General features: G+C 38.6%; 1 protein-coding gene across 3 annotated transcripts in view; it reads right to left on the reverse strand.

The window, feature by feature from the left end:
- Positions 1-2,448: 2,448 nt before the first annotated feature.
- The window catches only part of EGF (epidermal growth factor), a 56,822-nt gene continuing 35,301 nt past the window's right edge, over positions 2,449-23,969 (reverse strand). Inside the window, exons 17-25 of one of the 3 annotated variants that reach the window (XM_003205738.4) lie at positions 23,039-23,188; positions 22,583-22,699; positions 21,485-21,610; positions 19,833-19,952; positions 17,779-17,929; positions 16,052-16,210; positions 13,168-13,270; positions 9,408-9,510; positions 2,449-7,952 (exon numbers count right to left, since the gene is read on the reverse strand). In XM_003205738.4, coding sequence (XP_003205786.2) covers positions 7,750-7,952; positions 9,408-9,510; positions 13,168-13,270; positions 16,052-16,210; positions 17,779-17,929; positions 19,833-19,952; positions 21,485-21,610; positions 22,583-22,699; positions 23,039-23,188 — 1,232 coding nt within the window. In that variant the 3' untranslated portion in view covers positions 2,449-7,749. The other 2 variants (XM_010710002.3, XR_002114351.2) reach the window with 2 other exon arrangements.

Here is a 23,969-nt window from a genome sequence, read left to right on the forward strand (position 1 = left end):
TGAGGGTTCTACTGTATACCTGACATTCGATCATGCATTTCAATCTGTGTTTTGTTGTTGTACAATCCAGTGTGCATTTAGGCTGCAGATTGGTTCAATCATAGCCCTGCCCAGAGTTACTGGATTGCACTCACAGATGTAGCACAGGACACATTTATCCACAGGCTGAAGCAAGAGTGATACTCTGTATCTTTGAAGAAAACATAGTTTTCCAAACAATGGATTACATTTTTTGGTATTTCTCTGATTTATCTATTGGTCACTGGTACAAAATCATCATCTCTTCTGTTAAATCCTTAAATTAACTGCATGAAAATGCAGACTGTAGATGCTTGTTATCTGTGCATATCACACAGGATAAATCTGAATACTTAGTAGTGGACTAAATATGACCCTTTGATTTTGCAGATGGGAAGCAAAGGCATACTGCTAGGTTACAAAACCATGTAAATATAAGGCTGAATGACCTGTAATAGAACAATAGATGGTGAAAGAAGTAGCAAATAACAATCCAGGAGAAAGAAAAAAGCACAATAAACTGGAAAAAGGTGAAACATGAAATCTATCCCTTTTCTATAAACACATGTGGAAAGAATAACATCTAGCTTTTTATCCCCAGATTCTTTTCTTTTTTCCCTATACATTCCAAGGGAAGATCTGCCAACTTTTTGCTATATCCATTTCTCTTCTGTTGTTTGCCAGTATTAGTGTGCTCTAGCACACATTCCTTCCTAAGACTTCAAAATGTGTCATTTGTTAGGTCTAAGTGTTTAAAAAACCCATCCACCCTTACCTCCTTTACTCATAGCAAGCTGGGTGGCATACAACATAATGGCAAAACCCTCTCACATACTACAGGTTTGCTTGAAACTTGTAACTATTTAACCAGACTTCACACTGCATGCTTTGTGTTACTGTAGATCAGAAGATCTTACACTGATACATTTGAATGCTTCTAATGCTCCCTTCATCCTAAAATATACACTGAGGCAAACATACCTGTGTTTTGCTTGTTGAAGCCTCCTGATGTAGAGCTTCAGTACTTCAGTTGTGTAAAGCATTTCTAAAATCTTAGATACAGGTCTGCTTAGCATTACACATATAAACAGAGAGTGAATTCACCTCTACACAAAAGGTTAGCAGTTTCACTGCATTAGGACTTGTATTGGAAATTATGGGGAACAGGCTCAAGACAAAGGGCTGTTTTTACCAAGAAAGATTAGTCACCACACTCAAAATACTGAGTGAGTCAGGGTGCTCAGGAATCATCCTTCACATACAATAAAGTGAGAGACGGGTTAGAGTCAGAGCTGAGTCAAAGCTAACTGTGCTAAAGCAGTGTTCACTTGGACCAGGATTTAATCTGTCTCAAGCAGCAAGAAATGCAATTCTCAGTCAGCTAGATTCCAAATCCATTGATTCAATGCTAGTTTTATTTGTAAAAATAGTTCTCTGGGAATCTCTTCTAGAGATGAAAAGCACAGTAAGACTTAACTGAATATAAATAAGCGTTCTTATGTCTTTCTCTCCATCAGTCCCTTTTTCCTCTTCAAGTGGAGGAGGAGTGTGGAAAGACCCACTGAGAATTTTGCCTGATGCCACCGTATGAGCAGTGGAGTAAATGAACAAAGCACTCCTGATTACTCACTACCACTCTTTAACTTGGTAGCATCTTCAGCCACAGAGCTCTGAGTTTGCATTTTGTGGGAATGTTACATGGGATGAAGAAGAAGGGAGCCACTGGCTGGACAGTCTCTAGTTCTGGTTTATTATTACATCCATCCCAAACTGCCTGAAGCAGTTGGTAGTGTTCAGTTCTAGGGTCACAAGTCACTTGCTGTTATGAAAATGTGCTTTGATATACTTGCTTCCTTTGGTTGATAAACATGATTAAGTTTGACAAAGGAGAAAAGAACCATTAGGATTAAAGCATAGAACAAGCAGTAGGGGCTGCTATTACATAAGTCCCCTGGAGTTGGTATTCAGCAGATTTCTAGATTCAGGCAAGTAAAATTCTCTTAGAAATCAAAAATCATTGTATAGAGATTAAGGATACTGCCAAATCCAAAGAATGGACTATATTCTTATGGGGACTATAAAAACAGTATGTTTAGGCTCTCATTTAGCAGATTTTGCAGGAGGAGTGTTACTTAAAACTGTCTGATGTTGACCATTGGAGAAATGAGGAAAGATACTATAATCTTATGCAATCCCAGTTTTGGTCTGTTCCCTTGACCTGGATTAACCTTTTTCCTTTTATCTGTATTTTAATTCCAAACACCTCGCTTGAATGCGACTGTTGCTATGTCTCTGCTAAAACCTTTAATGAGCAACACTAAGGTCAGCGGAAATAAATCTGAACTCTATTATTATTTCATATGAATACTGTAGGGATCCTTGAATCTCCCATAATTATTAGTGTTTTCAATCTCCAGTGACATGTTCAGCATCTGGCTGTATTTAGTTTATTGATCTCTTTTTTAAACGGCTACATTTCAAGAGCCATTTAAAACACACGCTTTTGCTTAACTCTTATTACCAACAGCCACACACAGTACACAAAGTCTGCACAGAAATGGGCCCAATGCTCTTTATCAAACAAGAAACAAACACCAAAACAGTGGTTAAAATCTTAGTCTAAATAATTGTAACTGAGGTGCACTGCAACAAGATTACGTGAGCTTACATTCTTCAAGGAGCATCCCTGATTACCACCTACAATCATCTACAGATAATCAGAACAATAATAATGTATTCACAATTTCTTTCCTGGGTCATGAAAAATGTAAATTTAAATATAACACACATTCACAACTCTTACATTGTAACTACTGTTGATAGACCAATGAAATATCAACCGTGCATTCTATCCCCTTATTACAACACACTCAGATATACTATTTTGTTTAATCAATATTAACAAAGATCATGTCCATTAAAATGTGCACAATGTTCCCTAGACACATAAAACGTGTGGACTTCAATCAATAAAAAGCCCAGAGGTGCACAATGATTGCTGAGTCATGAAACTACAGAGCTATTAACCTGTGTTGCTTTGTTGCTTTTTTTTTTTTAATAAATCTATCCTCGCTAGGAGCATGAGTGGCTAATTCTTTTATAAATTATTAAATATTCATTTCATTGCTTGCATCATTTTAATACCTAGGGGACTTGTTAGTGTAGCAGCACTCCAACTGCTTTGATTCCAATAGCTCATCACATCAAAGTGAGAAATTACTTTGCATAGTATCTTTGAATCCTTTATAAAACCATTTCAAACTGGTTTGGATAAAGGCCATGTGGGTAAGGCCGATATTGCTACATGGACTGAAAAATGGCTGATAGACAGAATCCCATAGGAGGAATGGGTCAGACTGATGTCCAGAATAGAGGTAACAAAGCTCCTGAAGGACATAGTTTAAAGTTGGATGTTTGGAAAGGTCACAGTGGCACGTGGCACATGGTGCAAGCAAAAACAAGGACCTGGGAATCCCGTATTCACCTCAAAGACATAGTCCAACTTCTTACCTGGAAGAAAAGAGGATACCAGCCTTCAGGGTCCTGATTTACAGAGCACAGAAATTTTTCCCAGGCTTTGGTTTAGCTCCTGCTAAATGGAAGAATCTTAACTATCTCTTCCAAGAATAGAGAAGGCAGAAGAGGACATATTTGTTGTAACATTGAGACTTGAAGAGGAAGAAGTGGTAGTGGCCAGAGTTCCAATACAAAAAAGGTTTTGCATCTTTTAATATGATCATTGCATCAGTTCCATCAAAATTCAAGATCCAAAGCTTTGAAATTACAGGATGTTGAGGGCCCCCCCAAAGCTGGTAGAAGAGACTAGGGCTTTTCACTGGTCTGAATCTAGTCCATCCTAGCACTGAGGAGTGCCTGAAAATTAATCCTGTGATGAATGGTCTTCACAAAGTTGGCTGTTCCTTGTCCACCTCAAAACTGGCATTAAGCAGTAGTATCAATAAAAGATCAGAGGAACATGAGCTAACTTAGACTATCATCTCTGCAGATGTGTTTTGGATGCATTCCTGGGGCTCTGAGGGAGGCTTCTAATGCCACTAACATCTTCCCTTTTCACAAGCAGAGAGATAAAGATAGCAAGTTATCAGGGTGTGAAGCAATAGCACCAAGTGTGTCCTGAAGACTAACTGAACAGTGTAGGTATCACCTTGAAATAACATGAGATAAAATTACTCCCAGTAAGACTAAACCACAAAATATATTAGCAAGGCAAATGCTTCTCCTAATCCCATTCAGAACTGTTTTTACTTTTTCATAGATTTTTTTTTCTGAAATATTTCCATCCTGAAATAGACTCCCAGGATGGAAAAAAAAAATTTACCCAAACAGGTAAAAGTCAGCAAAGTCACATGTAACTGAAAATGAGGACTTAAATATGAGATGTGTCATGTGTTCCAATGACTGGGAACCATTGCATTGCCTATGTCTGTTATGAATGAGCATGAAACATTCCTCATTCATTTACGATGAAAATCTGGCTATGGAGAATTGAAATGTCAAGCCCAATAAAATCAGGATTTACTAAACTAAACAAACTCATTTTCTACTCTTCTTTCCAGAACTGCCTAAAAGTTTTCTCACTTTGAACTTGTCAAGATTTTTCTCAGTGTTTTAAAATCCCTCTTTTGCAGCTTAATACAATACACATTAATTTCATTTTTTAAAGTCAGGCTATGCCAGTATATTTTGAGATTAATACTAAGCTAGCTACACACTCAGAATGCTTAATAATTTTGAAAGCTTCTGAGGTAAGATATACATTAGATATAAATTTGCAAAAAATAAAATCATAATAATAACACCTCCAGCATTCTACTATTTGACTTCAGCTGATTTGCATGAAAATCCTGAGAATAACATATTGGAGACAAGTTTGAAAACGTATTTTGGAAATCATCAGTAATTTTTCTAGACAAAGAAGTAGCAACAGTCATAAGAGAACCATATAAATGTGCACAAAAACAAATGTTTACTTTCCACTGGTTTATGTAAATTATGTAATTAAAATCACAAATGAAAGCTTACCTCAATCTAGCTGGGGTTTAATTGTGAGCTTCAGATGATAATCATTTTTACAGATCCTCTAAGTGGTTAAAGAAAAACTCATGGTCCCTGCATGTATTATCTTGGCATGTTACACTCCAGTTGCATGAAATCAGTGGAGCTATCAACAAACATGATATGGTTTAAATTATAAGTTTTGCTCACACTTCTTTCTAAACAAGAGGAACACCAAACATCCTCTTTATTATTCTGTTTATAAATCAACAATTTTATAAACATACAAATAATCCAAATATATTATATTTATGTTGAAATATCACCTCAAGGTTTTATCATTAAGGATTGTTTTGAATTTTCTGGTTAGTATAGGAAACATTTAGAACTTGTAACACTCTAAATATAAAAACATACTGTTCTGAGTTTCCTATCATTCTCTAAAGAATACTATCAAATTTAAAATTACTTAATTTGGGATAAATATCACAGAATCACAGAATTGTAGGGGTTGGAAGGGACCTCCAGAGATCATCGAGACCAACCCCCAATTAGATCCTCAGACTGAAGGAAGGTAAACAAAACATGGAATAGAATACGAAACTAATTTGTAAGGAGTATAAAATATCTTTGTTTAGACAAGATGGAAAGTTACAAGTCTTTATTTTCTTTGATCAGGGAAACATCCAACTAAATGTTGACTGTCATTCAACATAGCACTTGGATTTTAAGCACAGAAACATATTTCACCAGAGGTAAACAAAGTGCAAGGATAGAAGTCATTTTACTGTGTAGATCTTATTAAAATAAACTGCTTTGCCTTTATAGCTGGACTCTCTTCCCAACAACATACATAAGATTGCCAACGAATTGTGAAATACTGGAGAACCCAACCCAGACGCTTTTTACGATGTTAATGACATTAAACTATACTTAAATTAAAATCCAATCTACTGTATACTAATGGTTCAGCCAAGAGGTTCCCCTTGCCTTAGTACAATTTTGTAAGCCAGCCCTTCTTAGACACATTTTCCATGTAAACACTTCTGTCTCCATTTATACAAGAGAATGTGCCTTCATTGCTGCTAATTCCAACCATGCTTTGGAAAGATATGTTTTACAAGTTTATTCTGAATTCAGAACTGACTCTTTAATTCAAAACTATCCACCAAAAAGTCACACTGGAAGGATAAATCACTAAGTGACAACTGTCTACAAAACAGAACTTTACAATTTCTGTAGTTCAAACATCTTGGGCTCAATGTTCTTACTGCTGTTAAGTAACTCACAGAGTTACTTAAGAGTGAAGCTATTTTGGGCAACAGATAAGAGCCTTTCAATACTCTTTTCCATCACTGGTCTACAGACTTGGTAACCAAATGACAAGACATCATAACTTCATAGTGGAGCTCCAAAAAATAAAAACAGGATGTTAAATATGGAAATGAACAATATTAACCACTGGTATATAGCTAATGAGTAATGAGGAACACTATTGGTGACCACTGTAGTGGAGCTTAGAGGAGGTGTTTAATAATTATAGCAGCAGATTTCAAACATAGAGATCTGAGAGATCCCCTGTAATGAGAAAATCATTAGTAACATAGCTAATTTCCAGTTACCTTGCCAAACATTCTGAAAAAAGCCTTAGGAATTCAAGATTAACGGTGAAAATCAGATGAGATGATAAACAACTAAGCTACAACTCTGTATATGACAGAGCATTATAAGCAAGTTAGTTCTTCTTAGCAAATAATTGGAAGAGAGCTGTAGAAAGCCAGTTACAAGAAAAACAGGTGTTTTCCAATTGATCACATGGATTTTATGGGGCAGCACAAATTGCCAATGTGGATATCAATCCAAACTGAGGGGAGATTTTGTTTGTTTGTCTCACTTGTTATATTCTTCTGGTACAGAAACTGGCTGGACTTTATTTCCAACATGAAACATACATGGACATGAAGTCCGGTATAACAGTGCAGATTTTGCTGCCAGTCACAGAAATTTAATGGAAGAATCAGTTTCTCCTCAAATGTTTCATCTCACTTTAGAGATGTAGCCATCACTAACAGCATACACACACAAACACTCCTACAACCCACCAAATCTGAGAAACACAGAACCACGTCTGGTATCAGTTATTACAACAACAGCTCCAGTGAAGTCCCAGAAGTTACACTGGTTTGAAAGCAGTTTTGGGGAGAGAGTAATAGCGTCCATGAACAAAATTTTAACAAAAAAGATTCATTTTTTTCTCATTTTCCTGCATCATCTTCAATCCCAGTTTCTCTACCACTGTCCTTGTGGCCCACTATACAGGCAATTTTCTGGATTCTCTGTGCACGTAAAGACTATCTCTTGCATGAATCTCCATTACAAAATTTTCATCTCTAAGAAACCATCCACTAGTCTGTTTTCTCTCAGTGTCCTTTTAGCTGCCAATTTAATGAAATTTGCAATGTTTACCCTAAAAGTGATACTTGTAGAGTATTTGTTGCTAATATATTGCTCACAGTAATCCTTCCAAGTGGAGACAACAGTGAAGGACTGGTAACAACTTCTCTGTTCCATTTTTATTTGTGCCATTGTTGGTTGGCCGGTTTTCTAGTGCACAGAAAAAAAAAAAAACAAAAACAAAAACAAAAACAACAATGAAGGCTGTTTCAGTGTTTCCTAAGTTTCCATTTTCCTCTTTTTTCCACTCAACTCAGACTTCTAGTCTGGCTGCATCAGCAGGCTGGTTGGGGCAGGCTGGCAGGGCTTGGGCTGGGCTCTCCAGACAGTCTGGGAAAGGCTCTTCTCTTCTACTGTGGGTTCAAGAAATTTGTCTGTGCTGGGAATATCTTCTGGGCAGGCTTGCTCTTTCTTCTCTTCCACCAAAGTCTCTGCCACTTTGTCATATGTTATAGGCTGTTCCACTGAACAAAAAGGATATATGTTATTGAAAACTCTTTAGGACGCTTCACAGCACCTAGGCTAAAATACAGGTAACGGTAGCTCAGCAGAAATTTACAAAAAAAATTAGAAAAACAACTGACGCAAAAAAGAACAAAAAAGAGAAAAACTCAATAACTTGACTGAAACTTTAATAAGTGATGTGCTCTAGGCAAATCTCATATTTTTCTATTCTAACATGTAAGATCAGGAAAGACATGCCTGTGACAGGAAGACCACCCCACTCCGAAGTCTAACGGTCTTAGAATCATTCAGTGACACAGGGAATAACTTTCTTTAATGCCTTAAAAAAAGGCATCAGATTATTTATCAGTCTCTGAAGTGGCTGAACCACTTTTCTTAATATTTTCAGACACCTGTCATGTGAAATTTCTGTTCCAAAAGCTGCATCTGATGAAACTGTAAGTGAAAACAGAGTCTCCTAATGGGAAACATCAGGCTTACTTCACTGGACAACACGGTTCTACACATGTTCATGATACTAGTCCAACCAAGTAAATGTGAGGCATATTGTCTCCTGATGAATAAATTGACTTCCTAAAATATATGTAAGGACAGGATGCACAGTTATGAAGATCTGACAAAATGCCTGCCCATTTCAGTATCCTCAAATATTTGTGTTTGCATATTTCTAAACGGCTGATGCAAAACCGTTTGTCTGGTAACTTCTGTGGACAGGAAGTATGATACATATGACAAATACTTAAGGACATCCATCTTTCCCCATCAGTTTTCACCACATGAGCAATTAGGAGATCCAGTTGATTCTATAGTGCAAGGTTTTTTAAATTCAGAGCAATCCAGCTGGTAACCTGTGGGTGAAGAAAGCCTGCTGTGTGCTCCTGTGCCACCTGTAACTTTTGCATCAGTAATGGGAGGAATATCTCCTTCATTCATCTCATCTTTTTTTTAAGCACCAAGCATTCCTCAGGCAGCCAAGCATCTTGTTTAATACAGAAAAGCAAAACTGCAGTTGCTGCTCCAGGACGAGACGTTTCTGGACTCTTCACATCCTGGACTCTTCACACACCAGTTATCTTGCTGGAATGAGTTAGGACTGTCAAAGTATATCTTTCCAAGAGTATGCATTCCCCATCAATGTGATTTGGATAACTCACTGCTATGAAGCAAACCCATGAAATTTTATGTAAACACAAAAATATTATGTGATGTTATTACTATCATGAGAAGCATCTGACTTCTTATGAGTGTGAAAGAACAGTTACAGCATAATTCCTGATGTACAATCTGCAAAGCGGAGGACCAAATGATTTCACAACAATGCAAACATCATTTCTGTCCAGTCTGCTTTGTACAAGGCAGTGGTATCATTTGATTTCTCTGTCTCCTTCAACAGCTACTGCTCCTACTGGCACAAAGGTAAGGAGAGATGTAATAAAGAAGAAAAGCGCACTCACCATATTGCGAAGGACAGGCAGGATGAGGGTCTGCTGTCTCACACTCAATTAGATCAACCGCTTTAGTCTCCAGAGAACTGCTACACTCCTTGACAACCACAAACTGCAAATACATACAATACGCACAAAACATAGCCCAAATTAATATGAAATGAACCAGTTCTCTGAAACCCAAGAGGCAGACTAGAAAGGCCACACACTCCAACCACAGCAGGGGGAAAAAGGTCATCCTGGCTTCTGGGATGACCCTTCCCCTGCAGATAATTAAACACTGGAGTTGATGACAGCCCTGGTCTTTCTTTGAAAAGTGTGAGTCCCAGTCTAGTAAATAAGTGCCCGCTCTCTTGCTCTGCAAATCAGCCTTTCCAGATGCAAGAGCAAAAGTACATGAAAACTGACTCTCTCCACAGTATTTAGGGCCACATTTAAAGTATTAGGGAAGCCTGCAACCAGACAGCAGGAAACCCTGTCAGACACAGGGAAGGAAGTAAGCCTCCCTTTCCCAGCTCTTGGCAACACCTGGGGATGCAATTCCATTATCCCACAGTGACTGTGGAAGACAACTGAGACCACCGTATCATGAAGATGAGACCCTCTGGTGAAGCATGCTATAAAGACCAGAGGCAAAAGAGAAAGAACAGGCACACGGGGAAGTGATGTGCTTAAACAGTATAGAGGGAAAGAGGGAAACTCAGCTGAAAAATAGGAAAAGGGGAAAGAGAGGGGGAAGGTAGTATTTAAAGAGAAGTATAGAAAACGTCTGTAAATAAGATGTTCCAAGAAGACTGTTGACAGATTCAGTTGTCTAGGTGGAAAATTGGTGGAGTTGTGTGACTAGGTCATATCTGCAGCTGGTGTGACAATTTAGGCATCTTTCTGCATGCATAAAATCCATGGTCTTACAGCTGCTAATGTGACAGACCCCCCCAGAGGAGCTCCAGCTACACAGAGTTTTGCAAAATTCCTTTGACTATGCAAGATAGAACACTTGCAGGTTTACAAGTTTCAGAATAGCATGTGCTGGGCATGTGCTGAAGTTTACCAAGGCTTCCATATTCCAGGGACAGAGTTATCTAGGCTTATGGATCTCTAGTACAAATGTGAAAAGTACCTAAGGCATACCCTCGCTAAAATGTAGCCTTCTCTAGCAAAATAAACAGAGAAGTGAATGATGCTTGGAAAAATTGTAGGTATAGTTTCAATATCATGATATCTAGCATTTGGCAAGTGTGACAGGTTAAAAACTCATCCAATACTGTAGCTTGAGTGAACAACACCAGGAATGTCTTTGTACTCCATCCCTTCCCCTGAGTCACAAATTATCAGGAGCACTGAAGGCTACCAAAGGAGAGAACTTCATCAGTCCTTCATCAGAACTACTCTTTTTGTTATTGTTTGTTTGTTTGTTTGTTTGTTTTGAAACATAAATCTGCCCAACAAACCACTTTAAGTGAACAGCAGAAGTGGACAACTTCCTGCTGCTTTTTGGCAGCTCTTCATTTTCTAACCTGTGTGAGTACATGCATGGAGCCCCAATGAACATAACACTTACGGTTACATCATCACAGAGAAAATCACATGCATGAAACCACAGAAATCCATTACCGTGAAATATGCAATAATTAGCAAGGGGTCAGTGATCTCCCCTTCCAGTCTCCAAGAAGCCATTTACAATGAATTACTTTATTATTAATGCATTTTGTTGTCTTCCAGAAAAAGAATGCGTAGTGAAATTCAACACGAGTGAGTAATAGATGAAGAGGTAGGATTTGTTTAATTTGATTCAGTTTATTGCTTAGTTGTCTAATTAGTCCTATATCCAGCAAAAATGTCACCAACCACTAGCAATAAATGCAAGAATAACAGCAGGCAGGGACAGAACTGATGAGTCTCAAGCCTCCTAGAGCAGGGCTCCCAGGCAACAAGCTGTTCTCAGTCCGAACAAATGCTTCTGATTTTGCCAGCTCCAGATATTTTGCAAACAATGTTTTTTGTCTCTGCTGCAAACAAATGATGGCAGCACAAAGATTCAGCACATTTGTTGTCCGGTATCTGGAGGAACAGAATGCTGGCCAGGTCAGTAGCTAGTAACAAAAGGCCCTTGAAACGCCCAGGCTGACCAGCTAAGGTGCTCTTTCACATCATTACTAGGGTCGGTACTCTTTGGACATGAACAGTGTATTTCACTGGTTACTCACAAATCCTGCCTGACTCTTAAAATAAACAATATGCGAGCCATTCTTCATGTGGATTAAAAATGCTTAGCTCTGCACTACAGATAGTTTGAGATATTCAGTCCTTCAAACACACCCTCAAGCAAAGCAAGCTCATCTCTTTCTGGATTGAAAGACCGGGAGCAGAATCAAAACTTCAGGTTCACGCAAATAAAGTCTAAATTTAAAGCTAAAGTATCCATTATCACTTAAGTAAATGTATAAAGCCAAATTCACCTGTGATCTTGTTCACTCTGCACAGTTTTTGTACTTTCCAACTGTGGCTTGATATGAAAGGCTTTCAATCCTTTCAAGTAATATCTATCCCATAAAAAAATGTGTGCAGTTATCCCAGTAAAAAGTAGATGCATTGCTATAATTTATCTCCAAGCCAGCACAAGCAAACTCTTTCAGTAGTCTTTCCCACTGTTCTTATTTGAAGAGTATAGGCTGCTTAGATAATGTGATGCTGCCTAAACATAACTGCTATCTGTATTACAGCAGCTTATACAGTGTTGGATGATGGACGTGTGCAGACAAGATCTCAGGGAAAGTCATGCTGTTCTGACAGAGGAGTTCCTGTGTGGCCACAGAAGTAGCCACAGATGCCAATTACATCCTTCTGGCCCACTCCAAGTTCCAATCGCCACCACCCAGCAGCATAACATCCTTTTAAACTCCAGTGAAAAACACTCTCTAGATCAGATCTCCTGGGTCCAAATTCATTGGTGCAACTTCAAAACTGACAACAGAATTATAGAATTGCTCAGGTTGGAAAAGACCATCAAGTCCAACTGCAACATAACCATACTACCCTAACTCTAACAACCCACTGCTAAATCATGTTCCTGAGTACCACATCCAAATGTTTTTTAAACACATCCCTGGGGAGCCTATTCCAGTACTTAACCACCCTTCCTGTAAAGAAGTTTTTCCTGATAGCCAACCTAAACCTCCCCTGGTGCAACTTGCGGCCATTTCCCCTCATCCTGTCACCTGTCACCAGTGAGAAGAGAAATGGGTCAGTGCAAGCACAGTACTTCTACCTACATGCTGAATGAGTATTTTATATTCCCTCCCAAATTGCCCATTAACATCCTGGAAGGCTCTCTTTACAAGGCAGCTCCTAATACCACAACATTTAATTGCATCAGCCCCCAAAATATAGTTCACCATCTCAGGTAGCACACACAGTACTTGTCTTCCAAGAAGCCTTTTATATGGAGGGCATACTTTCCTGTGAAAATAACTCTGATATGCCATGTCATCACATTGCCATTTCCTTAATTTAGAACACAGTTCCCCAACTGTTGTGTTCAAAGCTAACAATAACACCCGCTAATGGTTGCAATACATCCAGGCAGCTGTGAACTCTGAGGGATAACAATGAGGTAAGATGAACTAGGGTTCACAGCAAAGCACTTGATGACTCTAGCAGTTATTTAATGTATTTAAGATGTGAATTATTTGATGGATAAGCTTAAGTGGGTCCCCAACACTCTTTGATCCTACCTACTTTTGTCTTCAGTCCATATTAATATAGTTACCCGAGACTTGTTGCAAGTAGGTGTCACGTTCTCATTGTCAGTGCGGCTACTGGCATCTCTTATCGCTTCTGCATAGCGGTTCTTCTTACAAAAGTTTTTACTTCTGCAACAGAACAAAAGCTGAAACAAATTATTTCACTTTGGGAGGAACAGATGCTGCTTCCTTTCGCACTTTACTCTGAAGGTATTAACAGAAGAGACATAAATTTTGTTCTCTTTCATTCCTCTGAAAAGGAGTATTAGTGTTAACTACAGCACAGAGGTTAGAACAAACAGCTTAACAGAAATAAAAGTAAGAGCTGAATGAATACTTATTCTAACATGCCATCTGTGAAGGCTCATTCATTAGAAAAAAAAGTAGACTTGAAAATTTTAAACAGCCCTTTCATTTTCTTATATTTTTCTGTAAGTAAAATCTTGAGTTGAGAAAAGGTTACAAATAGCTCCAAATGGTTAGCTCCATGCATTCAAAAGCTCTTCTTTTTGCAGTTCAACACTGACCACTTGTAAGGCAGGATTAAAAGCCAGTATATACTCCAAAGCAGAAGACATGGTCAGAAGAAGAAGAGCTCATTTACACTACTTGACATTCAAATCAGCACATCCTTAGTGACCTAACATACTCAATTTTTTTTTTCTTAACATCAGATTAAAAGTCATGTTTTTGAATTCCAGAAGTTTCAAGGTATTTTACCTTCCTGGCACCGCAGCAAGTTTGCTATGTGTGTTTCAAACCTCACCTGGATGTATCTGCTCAGCACTGCACGTCATCATGCTAACAGAAGTGGAGCCCATTGCTCTGTGGGTAAAACAGAGCAGAGCACACTGCATAACAGGCACAGCTCTCAGGAGGATGCCCTGCTCAAGAGGATCACTCTAATGCTGTGGCTCACTTTGCAGCTTGCAGAATGACAGATGCCAGACGGACTCGGTAGGGACAGCAGACTCAGTGAGCACAAGCAGGAGGTGGAATCAAGTTGACTGAGCATGTGCAACAGGCTAAGGATTTCTCAATCCTAATCCCAGGCCTTCTGCCAATCTTTGCGTGACTCCTGCCAAGCTGTGGGTGTTAAATATGTGATTCTTAGTTGGAAGTGAGATTGTTTCTCTGCTTCCCAAAGAAGACAGGATACCTGAAATCCTATACACCCAGACTACCTAAACCATAAGCGAAGAGCAACACCTACAGCAGGCTACAGCCACCGAAGAAACCAACACAGTACTTCAGCACTCTCTGCCTCCAGTTTGTACAGTTATCAAATTGGAAACTGTTTCCTCCAATTAGAAAGAGAAGTCTGCGTCATACTGGAGAAGGAATAGGACTGCTGTAGACTTAATCGGTACATTTCAAAATACTGTAGATTGTAGGAAAAGCAGTATAGTGATTTCAAGACAAATATTGGTTTCCAGACTCCAGTTAAACAGGGATTTCAGATCAGCAGTTTCATTTTGATCTAGTTAGGCTAGTAATAGCTGCAGTACAAATGCAGTCAAGCATGTAATTGAAAACTTGTTGTTGAGATAAATAGTTATATTGATCAAAAGCATTTGGCAAGAAAGAAAAGTAAATCAGGGAGAAATGACAAGAGAGAGAGAGGAAGGGAAGAGATATTCATTATCTTTATACCTTAAAACTGGCCATATTGTAGCCACTTTCCATGACAGTTTAAAAGATGTGTATGGGAAATACAGGAATCTAATGATTTGTCTATTCTGCATGTATCATTCCACTGATTAGCTTCTGAATCCCAGGTCATGAGAACAAATCAGCCTGCACTTAGCCTTAAATCTGGAGCTCTATCATCAGCTACCATCACACAGAAATGTGACAGCTTATCTACTTTTATGGGCTAAATATGCTGAGAACCATTAAATACGAGCAGAAAATATTAGCTTTCCTAGCTAGCTTCTCTTGCAGCTTAACTTTTTATGCCTAGGAGGTTCTAATTTTAAAATTAGTCTAAACCACAAAAGAAAAAAAAAATAATCACAAAAACCCTGCATTAGAAAGGCGGGTAGGCATGCAGTGGGGGACTGTTGATTTGGCTGCTGTCTGGCTTTTTATTTGTTTACTCTGTTACTTGTTAAATAAAAAATGTACATTTAAACAAGAGCCTCTGAGAACAGTTTTCTGACAAGGTCATGGCCAAAAGACAAACTTATTAAATGCTGAATACTTTCCAGTCTAAGGGACACCAATGACATTTATTTCACAACAGAGTAGGTTTTTAAATAGCGACTATAGGGATTCTCTTTGCCATGAGAAGAATTCCAAACCTGCACAATTCATTACAGCCATGGAAAATGCCAGGGAGGACTTTCACAGCAGATGTGCCTTAGACCCACATCTACTACCAGGAAAACTGCTTTCACATTCAGTGCTGCAGGTATTACTGTAGAAATGGGCTACTGGAAGGGTAACACAGCGCTTTTCTCACTGGCAAGGAAATATCAAGGTACAGTCCTACACTGAAAGGGAATTAAAACTGATACACTTAGCAGAGAAGAGCAAAGTCCTACCATGGCACCTACAGACATCTACAGCTCATAAGGGAAACTAAGGAAGATGTAAATACAGTGCTCTGAAAGTCTCTCATCAATACAAATCATGTCTCCTTCTCAAACCTAAACAGGTTTATTCTTTCTCTCCCCAGACACACATCAGTCTTTAACATCAACATGAGTAGTGTAGAGAAGGGGCATGCCAGAATTTTATGAATTATTCATACAACCAATTACTGAAATGCAAGAGAGGAGCAAGGATATTATGGGATTTCCAACAGCTGAGGAACAGCACAAATTTTTCTCCACAAGCCACCTGCGAAGGCCACAAGCACCTCAGCCCCTCTGCGGCATGCTCACAACATGAGTTTGGAAGCAGTACCTGGAGCAGTAAGTGGCCAGTGACCCCAGCAGCAGTAGCAGCACCGCTATGCACACAGCGATGGTGATGTTCCGCACCTTCACCCGCTCGGCATGCTGCTGCTCCCACCACTCCAGGTCACTGAACTGGCACCGCTCCCCAACGTAGCCTGTCACACAGCTGCCAAAAGGAAGCAAGAACACTTTGTGAGTGACAGCAAAGAAAACAACCCAAATTATTGCCTCAGTCACCTTGCGTATTGATTTATTATTGGCAACACTTATGGAAATATCTTGTTGAATTTAGCAGGGGTAAAGACAAGATGACATTAAAGGAAGGTCTGACAAAACACATAGAACTCAATATTAAATGTAAATCTATTAATGTTAATGTGATGTTAATGTAAATCTAGCACTTCTCTCGATAGAGAGAAGCACTCTATCGAATTATTCAGTGAGATTATATGTCTCAGATTCCAGAGGGTAACATATTTTCAAAAATTCCACGGACTGCTTTTTTATGATCTATGCTTCCCTTGGATTTTCTGTTTAACCCTTTTCAGAAGCAAGGTTCCCTTTTTTTGAACTTGGCATCATAGAAGTTGTTACCTCTCTTGGAAAGTCATTTTGTTGAGGAAATCAATTTTTAATCTGAAAAATTGCTAACAGAGACAAAGAAAAAGATATATGTTTGAAAAAGATATATGGGTTAGAAATGTCTTGATAATTTAGTTTTATTGCAAGCTTCTTCTGCAGGCTATTTTAGTTTACTACGCTGAGGATTTTTACCACTGTAAAAGCCCAACAATGAAATAGCTTATCGAGGAATGGAAGGTATATATGAAAAGGACTAGAAAGCTAAGAAACACGTCAAAAATATTAATGTAATTAATGAATGAATACACTCGGTTATTTGTGAAAATTCTGCTAGATAACGTTTTTCCATGACTTCCTTCAGCTGACAGCCTACATGAATGAATGCTGCCATCTAGTGACCACTATGTAGAATCAGCTCAGTGCAACTCCTCCACAGAACAGAGCTAAGCAGGGCTAGTCCACAATTTGTTTAACGTCTTCCAATTCCGGCACCAAAGAATATGGAACTGTGGGTTCTTACACGCTAACAGTTAAAAAAAAATAATTAAGATGAGTTCCCATCTAAATGTTCTGCAGTTGTAGACTCTTCAGTTTCAGTATGCGGAACTGAATGAGGAGAAAAAATAGAGCTTTGAATGTCTGTGGTTTATTCTAAAAAATTGTAGCAAACACCAGAGATGAGCATAAGTCATACCAACTCCTATAACAGCCGTGGTGACCTTAGCAGACCCACAGCACAAAGCACCGACTTCATTCCCATACATACACGTAGAGAGATACATTCCCCAGTTATTCCTGAGAGTACAGAGGTCAAATGGCAGTGGAAAATGAACAGCAAGGACAACAGGCAGGTGCAAGCCTACACCAGAGAGAGCAAGCACTGCCTTCACATAAGGCTGTGAGCACCGAGTCATTTAACAATTTACCTCACACTTCAAGAACAAAGAATGTAGTCTTCAGGGAACAAATCCAATCCCATTATTAATTGCAATGGGTATGAACAAAGTGAGTATTTATAGAAAAGACCAGAATCTAAAGATAATTGCAGCACAGGCGATGGACGATCTATGGGCAAGCACTTCATAATCCGCACTCAGCTGTGCCCCAAGGATGCCATTAATCAGCACAAACGATATACAGCTCTGTACTTACTTGCAGGCATAGTCTTGTAGGTCGGAAACATAATTGCACACTCCTCCATGGAGGCAGTATGAATCATAGGAGGGGGGGCATCCTACAGAGTCACCTGGCACAGGGCGTGTAGAGTATTCATTGCTGACAACAGTAGGAGACAAAGTAGATTCTGAAAGGCAGGATTTCACAAAGACATATCAAGCTGTTGGCTACGTTGGCATGAAAGAATTCCAGAACTTCAAGATAGGATAGTAGGTAAGACTCTCCAATTACAACCAAACACTTGTTTTTAATCTGTTTGCTTATTTTGCATATCAAATTTAGGCATACAGAGGTTAGCTGTGTTTTGAGATGTGTGAATATAATTCTGGTAAAAAAACCAACAACTATTGGCTGCCTAATTATTCACAATCAAATGATTTCTTACCCAGCTTGAGGGTACAGACAATCTCCACTATGCAGAGTCAGACATACAGGTGAAGGGTGACTGCACTTTGTGCATACGGATCTCAACTTGAAAAGTTTTCACAGGCAAATGAACATTTTTTGCACAAACTATTTCTACTTTGCAGCTACCCACTTGATAGCATCTGTGTAAGCTATCTCAAGTATAGTTAACAGCTTCACTTGAAGCACAGAACTCCTCTGACCCAATTCTTCAAAGATTTCTGTAGCTTGTTCACAACTGCACAGACTATCACCTCCATAAGTACCCCAACTGGCTATCAGAGAGCTCTGATATCTCTGCATGTGATCCATATTGCAGAGGTGCTTTTATAGAACGGGAGCAAATTTTTGCCTACTTCAGTGCTACACTGAATCTGTAAATCAGAACCGAACATCTACACAGCACTGTGGCTTAGCAGCCATATACCTAATCCCACACATTTATGGGATCAATTTTATGACTCACACCAGTTTTATTGCAATATGACCTTTAATGACATTTGTTTTCTTAAAATTTCATTTGCAGGAGAACTGTCAGGGCAAAGAGCCCAGACTGGAAAGGAATAAGTGATAGCAGTGAATCCCATATGTTCTGCATTCTGCAAAGAAAATTTCAGCCTGCTAAAAGAGCTTACCAGGGAAAGACTTAAAACAGCGTGTTAACACACATGAAGACAGGAGATCATATTTACAGCTGGGGGACCTATAAGGCATTATTTCCAACTCATACATCATTTAAAATCATCATTTCCTGAGTGACACTTGAAACTACTGAAAGCTTAAATGGCTGAAAAGGGGATGAGGATCCTGATTGATGCTCTACTTTAAGAAGCTGTAACTTCCTTCTGTTTTTCTGCAGAAAAATATCTACAAGAATCTCACAGTGCCCTTCTGTTACCAAATTGTCACTTGATCTGTGGCAAAATTCACTCTGATGAGGATGGCTGACACGGAAGAAGGCAATGTGTTGCTTTGCTCCACATTTTCAGAAAATGCAGCTGTCACACTGAGGAACTGAAATGAGCATCAGATACTATGAACTGCTCTTTTCATTAATCTGATAACCAGATATTCCAAAATGTTTCAAAACCCTTTGAAAAATTAGGATCTGAAAAACTAACATTCTGAAGAATGAAATGGGACTTCAACTATGAGCAGTTCTTGTGCTGGAGTCCTGTAGAGATAAAGAACGCACAGTTTGAAGAACAGCACAACCCAAAATCAACTCTAAAAACATAATCTCTGAGGAGCATTTACTTCTGCTCTTGATTTGAAAGGCCTTTAGATAGATGTGTCATTTCATTTAGGCAGTATAATTTAGCACTATAATTATTCCATCCTATTTGGATGGAATTATCCCATTCAAAATCGTTCTTATATCCTTACCGTCTTAACCTCTACTCAGAGACATATATCTACATATCTGCATTATCTATATTCTACATCTATATTAATGTAGATATTTCCAAGCTAAACTCAGACCCGTTCTCCTAAAGCAATGCTAATGGTTTCACAAGCTGCACAGTATGCCACTACATGGTCGTTCCTTAATTTCCCAGTAAATTAAGAGACCACAGATCCTAGTTATGGGCCGTTTCATTTTAATTGTCAATCCAAATACTCACCACAACCCACGGCAGTTCCAGAAGCATCATCAGGATAGAAGCAAGTAAAGTTTCCTTCTGTATTTGTGCAGGTTCTGTTCTCTCCACAGGTGTGGGTCCCCATCTTGCACTCATCAATATCTATCAGCCAAACAGTCTGCAGTTAGAAGAATGAAATGCCTCAGAGCATCAGTTAAAGGGGCAGCAGCAGCACCACAGTCTCCTGGCAGTGGAGAAAAAATGCCAGGGGCCTTCCCTCCATGCACTTTCCTTGGTAGAAATTGGAGTACAAGAGCAACCAGCTCTGTTGCAGTATATTCATGTTCCAAGAAATATGATGAAATACAAGATGAGTTCACCTTGTACCATTTCTGAATGTATTTATAGGTTTCTAGATACTGTGCATACAACTAGGCATCTAAAACCAAAGTACAAAATTACTTAGCCATCAGTTTCTGCTTTTTAGAGTACATTTCAACTCATTAAATGTAAGTTGTTTCAGTCTTATTCACATCAAGACAAAATCTCAACATTTATAAAATGTTATGGAAACATATCTGGCCACAACGTGAAGATAACTTGAAGATAACTGACTATTTTTAATAACAGTGACATATAACAAAGTTATTCTAGCTGAGCACCTAAGTCACAGAGTACCCACAGCTGCATGTGGATGTGCCTGGTAGTGGTGAGGAACAGCCAGAGGAGGTTGTCACATCTGTTTGCACTTCCAAATATTCTCAAAAACATGTTTCTGACTTTTGGGACAGAAAGATTTCTCCAACCTCCTGTCTTCAACACTCTCTACATCCTGCTGATAATAATATCCTAATTTTTCAGTGGCCCTTACCTGGTTCGAGAACCATGTAAGATTTGCATCAAAATTAATGGGTTTTGAATTGGGTATAAAGGAGAAAGGAAAAGAAAAAGGCAGAAGATAAATGAAGACTCTCACAAAGCTGTACAGATTAGTACAGATAGTACTAAACTGTACTATTCAAATACTGAAGGGGAGAAACAGTCTCCTGTTCCTTCATATTTGATGTAAAATTAAAAAATTAAGAAATGTAGGTAATGAACTGAAGACCTGGCATTAGAGATGGATGAGAGAATCAGTGAGTCTGATTATTAACAAGACTCTAAACGTATTTAAACTCTAGGTGTCAACACCTTGAACTTCATGCCTATCAAGCTAACTATTAATTATTTGATGAGTATTATGACACACTCAATACCTGCTTTCGTTTGTATTCATGACAATGATTTCCAATAAAGCTCTACTTGTTCTCCTCCATTTTTCTCCTCCACTTCACTCATCCTTTCTCTCCTGCTGTAGCTACTAAAAAGAGTGCAAACAGAGAGGAACTGAACTATATACTGAAAACTACAGGCTTTGCATAATGATCAACTGTTGAGGCTGCCACAATTCAGACGGAAGGAAAGAATTATAAAGCAAGAAATGATTAACGTTGACTGTCTGGGGGAGCCACTGCCAGGATCCACCACCCTTATCAGATTCTTCAAAAAGAACCAGAACCAATCAATATGGACACAAGACAGCTCCACAGCTCCACAGCTTGATGCAGAGCTAGCCCAAATTACTACAAGTGTCTCTTGCTCATTCCTCCCACACCAATCTCCAGAAGCAGCACAGTCCTTGTGCACTCCCATACCTTCACAATGGAGCCCATCTCCCATGTAGCCCTCCAGGCATTTACAGACATAGCCCCCTTCAGTGTTGATACACCCTGACAGGTTTCGATTACAGTGATCCATATTTGCAGCACACTCATCGACATCTGTGAGACGAAACAGGGAGAAGGGACATGTGGGTCATGAAATCATCATCTCTCTCAGATGATGCTGTTACCTATCATTTGTACGCATGAAGTAAAGAGAGGGACTTTTTGTTCTTTTTTTGGTATGAAATTTTCCAAGGATGCTCTAAAGAGCCTGAAAAATCAAAGAGCTGCTTTCAGCTGCAGACCCAGATGTTCCACAAAAAACATTTGCTTCAAAAATAATCCTATTGGGATGGAATTATCCCATTCAAAATCATTCTTATATCCTTACCGTCTTAACCTCTACTCAGAGACAAATTTTGTGCTGAAGGAGGAAGAGTGTAAAAAATTTGTACCACAGGTCATTGAAAATAGAATTTTCACCCAAACCACCTCACTTTTTCCCTTTTTTTCCCCCCCTTTCTGTATAAAAATAGACTCCTGTGAGTCTCGATGCTTGAACAAAAAGAGGTAATTCGTTCTGTTTCTGATGCCTTTTGGAATGCAAGTCCAAAAATTTTTTTTGAAGAGAGGGATCTTTAATCAGCAAATTGTTTGATTATTAGCTTCTCTACAGAGCTAGACAAAAACAGAAACAGCCCTTTCATACAAATACTGTATCAGGAATACTAACTTTTAAGAGATTTCTTAGCATGTACTTTTAAATTATACATCAACTCTCATGTCCATGGACTGAGTTTTTATAATTGGACAATTTTTACAAATAAATACTCCAGGGTTTTATTCCTATTATCTCCATTATTGCTCGTTAATATTAATAGGATTAACGCTCACATTCAGGGGAAAATAAGCTGTGTGATAATCAGCCATTTCATCTCACATGCTCTCTGCTCATCAACCATTCCAAAACAAGTGATCTCATGACCTTTTTGTAATGGTTCACACAGCAGAGCTGTCAATGGGAGAAAAAATTGTCTTTCTTCTTTTACAGACATCTACGTTTTTCCTGAAGGTTGTGTTTTTCATTACCATAGCATGATTTGCCCTTCCTGGCAAATCCTTTCAAACACTGGCACACAGCACCATCTTCCAGCAAAACACACTGTGCATTGGCATCACATTCTAGTGCAGCGCAGTCATCTTCATCTATAGCACAAAATATACATATATTTGTATGGATCAAAGAAGGAATTATAGCAGAATAAAATCAATTAGAAAAACATTGGGTCCTAGTTTGAAGCACAGTGACTGCTATTGAATTTTATTTAGGCCTGGATAATATTATCAAGTTTTGTTGACATATCAAAGCACCACAAAGACAAATAAAAAAGCAGTTTTATATGGCAATTATTATTATTATATTATAATTATAATTATAGACCACTCTTGTCGTAAGGGCATTAAGAACACCATTAGTCTTGGCTTGAGTCTTTCTTCCTTTAGGACATTATTTCTTGTTGAAGGATGACAATTTTCAGACTCTACCTGATATCATGATTTCAGCCATCAAAAAATCTTCAATTTTCTTCTTTTCTCCATTTTCTATACCCTTAAATACTGCATTGCTCCACGTGCTCTGGAGGGGGGTCTTTAGTGTTAGCATTGGACCTGCCTCCTTCTGCATAGAGATAGTTTCTGAAAAGAGAAGAAAAAAGTGACACAGACTATTTACATTTACTGATCTAACTTTCTGATTTTCTATCATTGTTCTACTTTACAGTCATCACAGTGTTGTTTTTTTTTTAAATAAAAATCATTTCCTACACAGGCTAATCTGTTTCTGGGTTCATATTATTACTGAAACCACTTATTGGTGTTTTTTTCAAATACAAAGAACAAAGAATCCAACTACGTCAGCACTACAGACATCTCTCTCACAGATAATGTCAAGGAAAATTTGCAGTGGTCAGACTACACGTTATTGTCCTAGGACAACATCCCAGTGCTTCTTAAAGGAAATTTGTTCTATTTGTTTCTTGCAAATAGAATAAAGCATTCATGAAAAAGTATCTTAGATGCATTAATTCCTCAGAAGGAGTTGCATGTTCAGATAGGAGACAACAAATCTGTGGAGAGCAGGGACAGAGCTGCCAACTGTGAACCCAGGGTGTCTCAGTTCAAAACAGAGTACAAGGGTAGGGCTGGAAAGCAGAGTTCTCTCAACAGATACAGTAAAGAAGTTTCCACTCATGTAAGCTTTGGTACTGTGTAAATGTTCTAATCTTTCTGCAGTATCTATATTCAAGCTATTCACCTGAGCCATGTCATTTCAATTGGCTGCCAGTTTTACTAGTGGCCCTTGTGAAGTTTTTTGACAGTTCTAATCACAACATTCTAACCAAAGATACGGAAGTACCATAAATCAATGCATCAAAAGTTACAAAATTTGAATAATTCAGCCTCCTTGGAACAAAAA

The sequence above is a fragment of the Meleagris gallopavo genome, chromosome 4 (assembly GCF_000146605.3).
Source record: "Meleagris gallopavo isolate NT-WF06-2002-E0010 breed Aviagen turkey brand Nicholas breeding stock chromosome 4, Turkey_5.1, whole genome shotgun sequence".
NCBI classification, from domain to species: domain Eukaryota; kingdom Metazoa; phylum Chordata; class Aves; order Galliformes; family Phasianidae; genus Meleagris; species Meleagris gallopavo.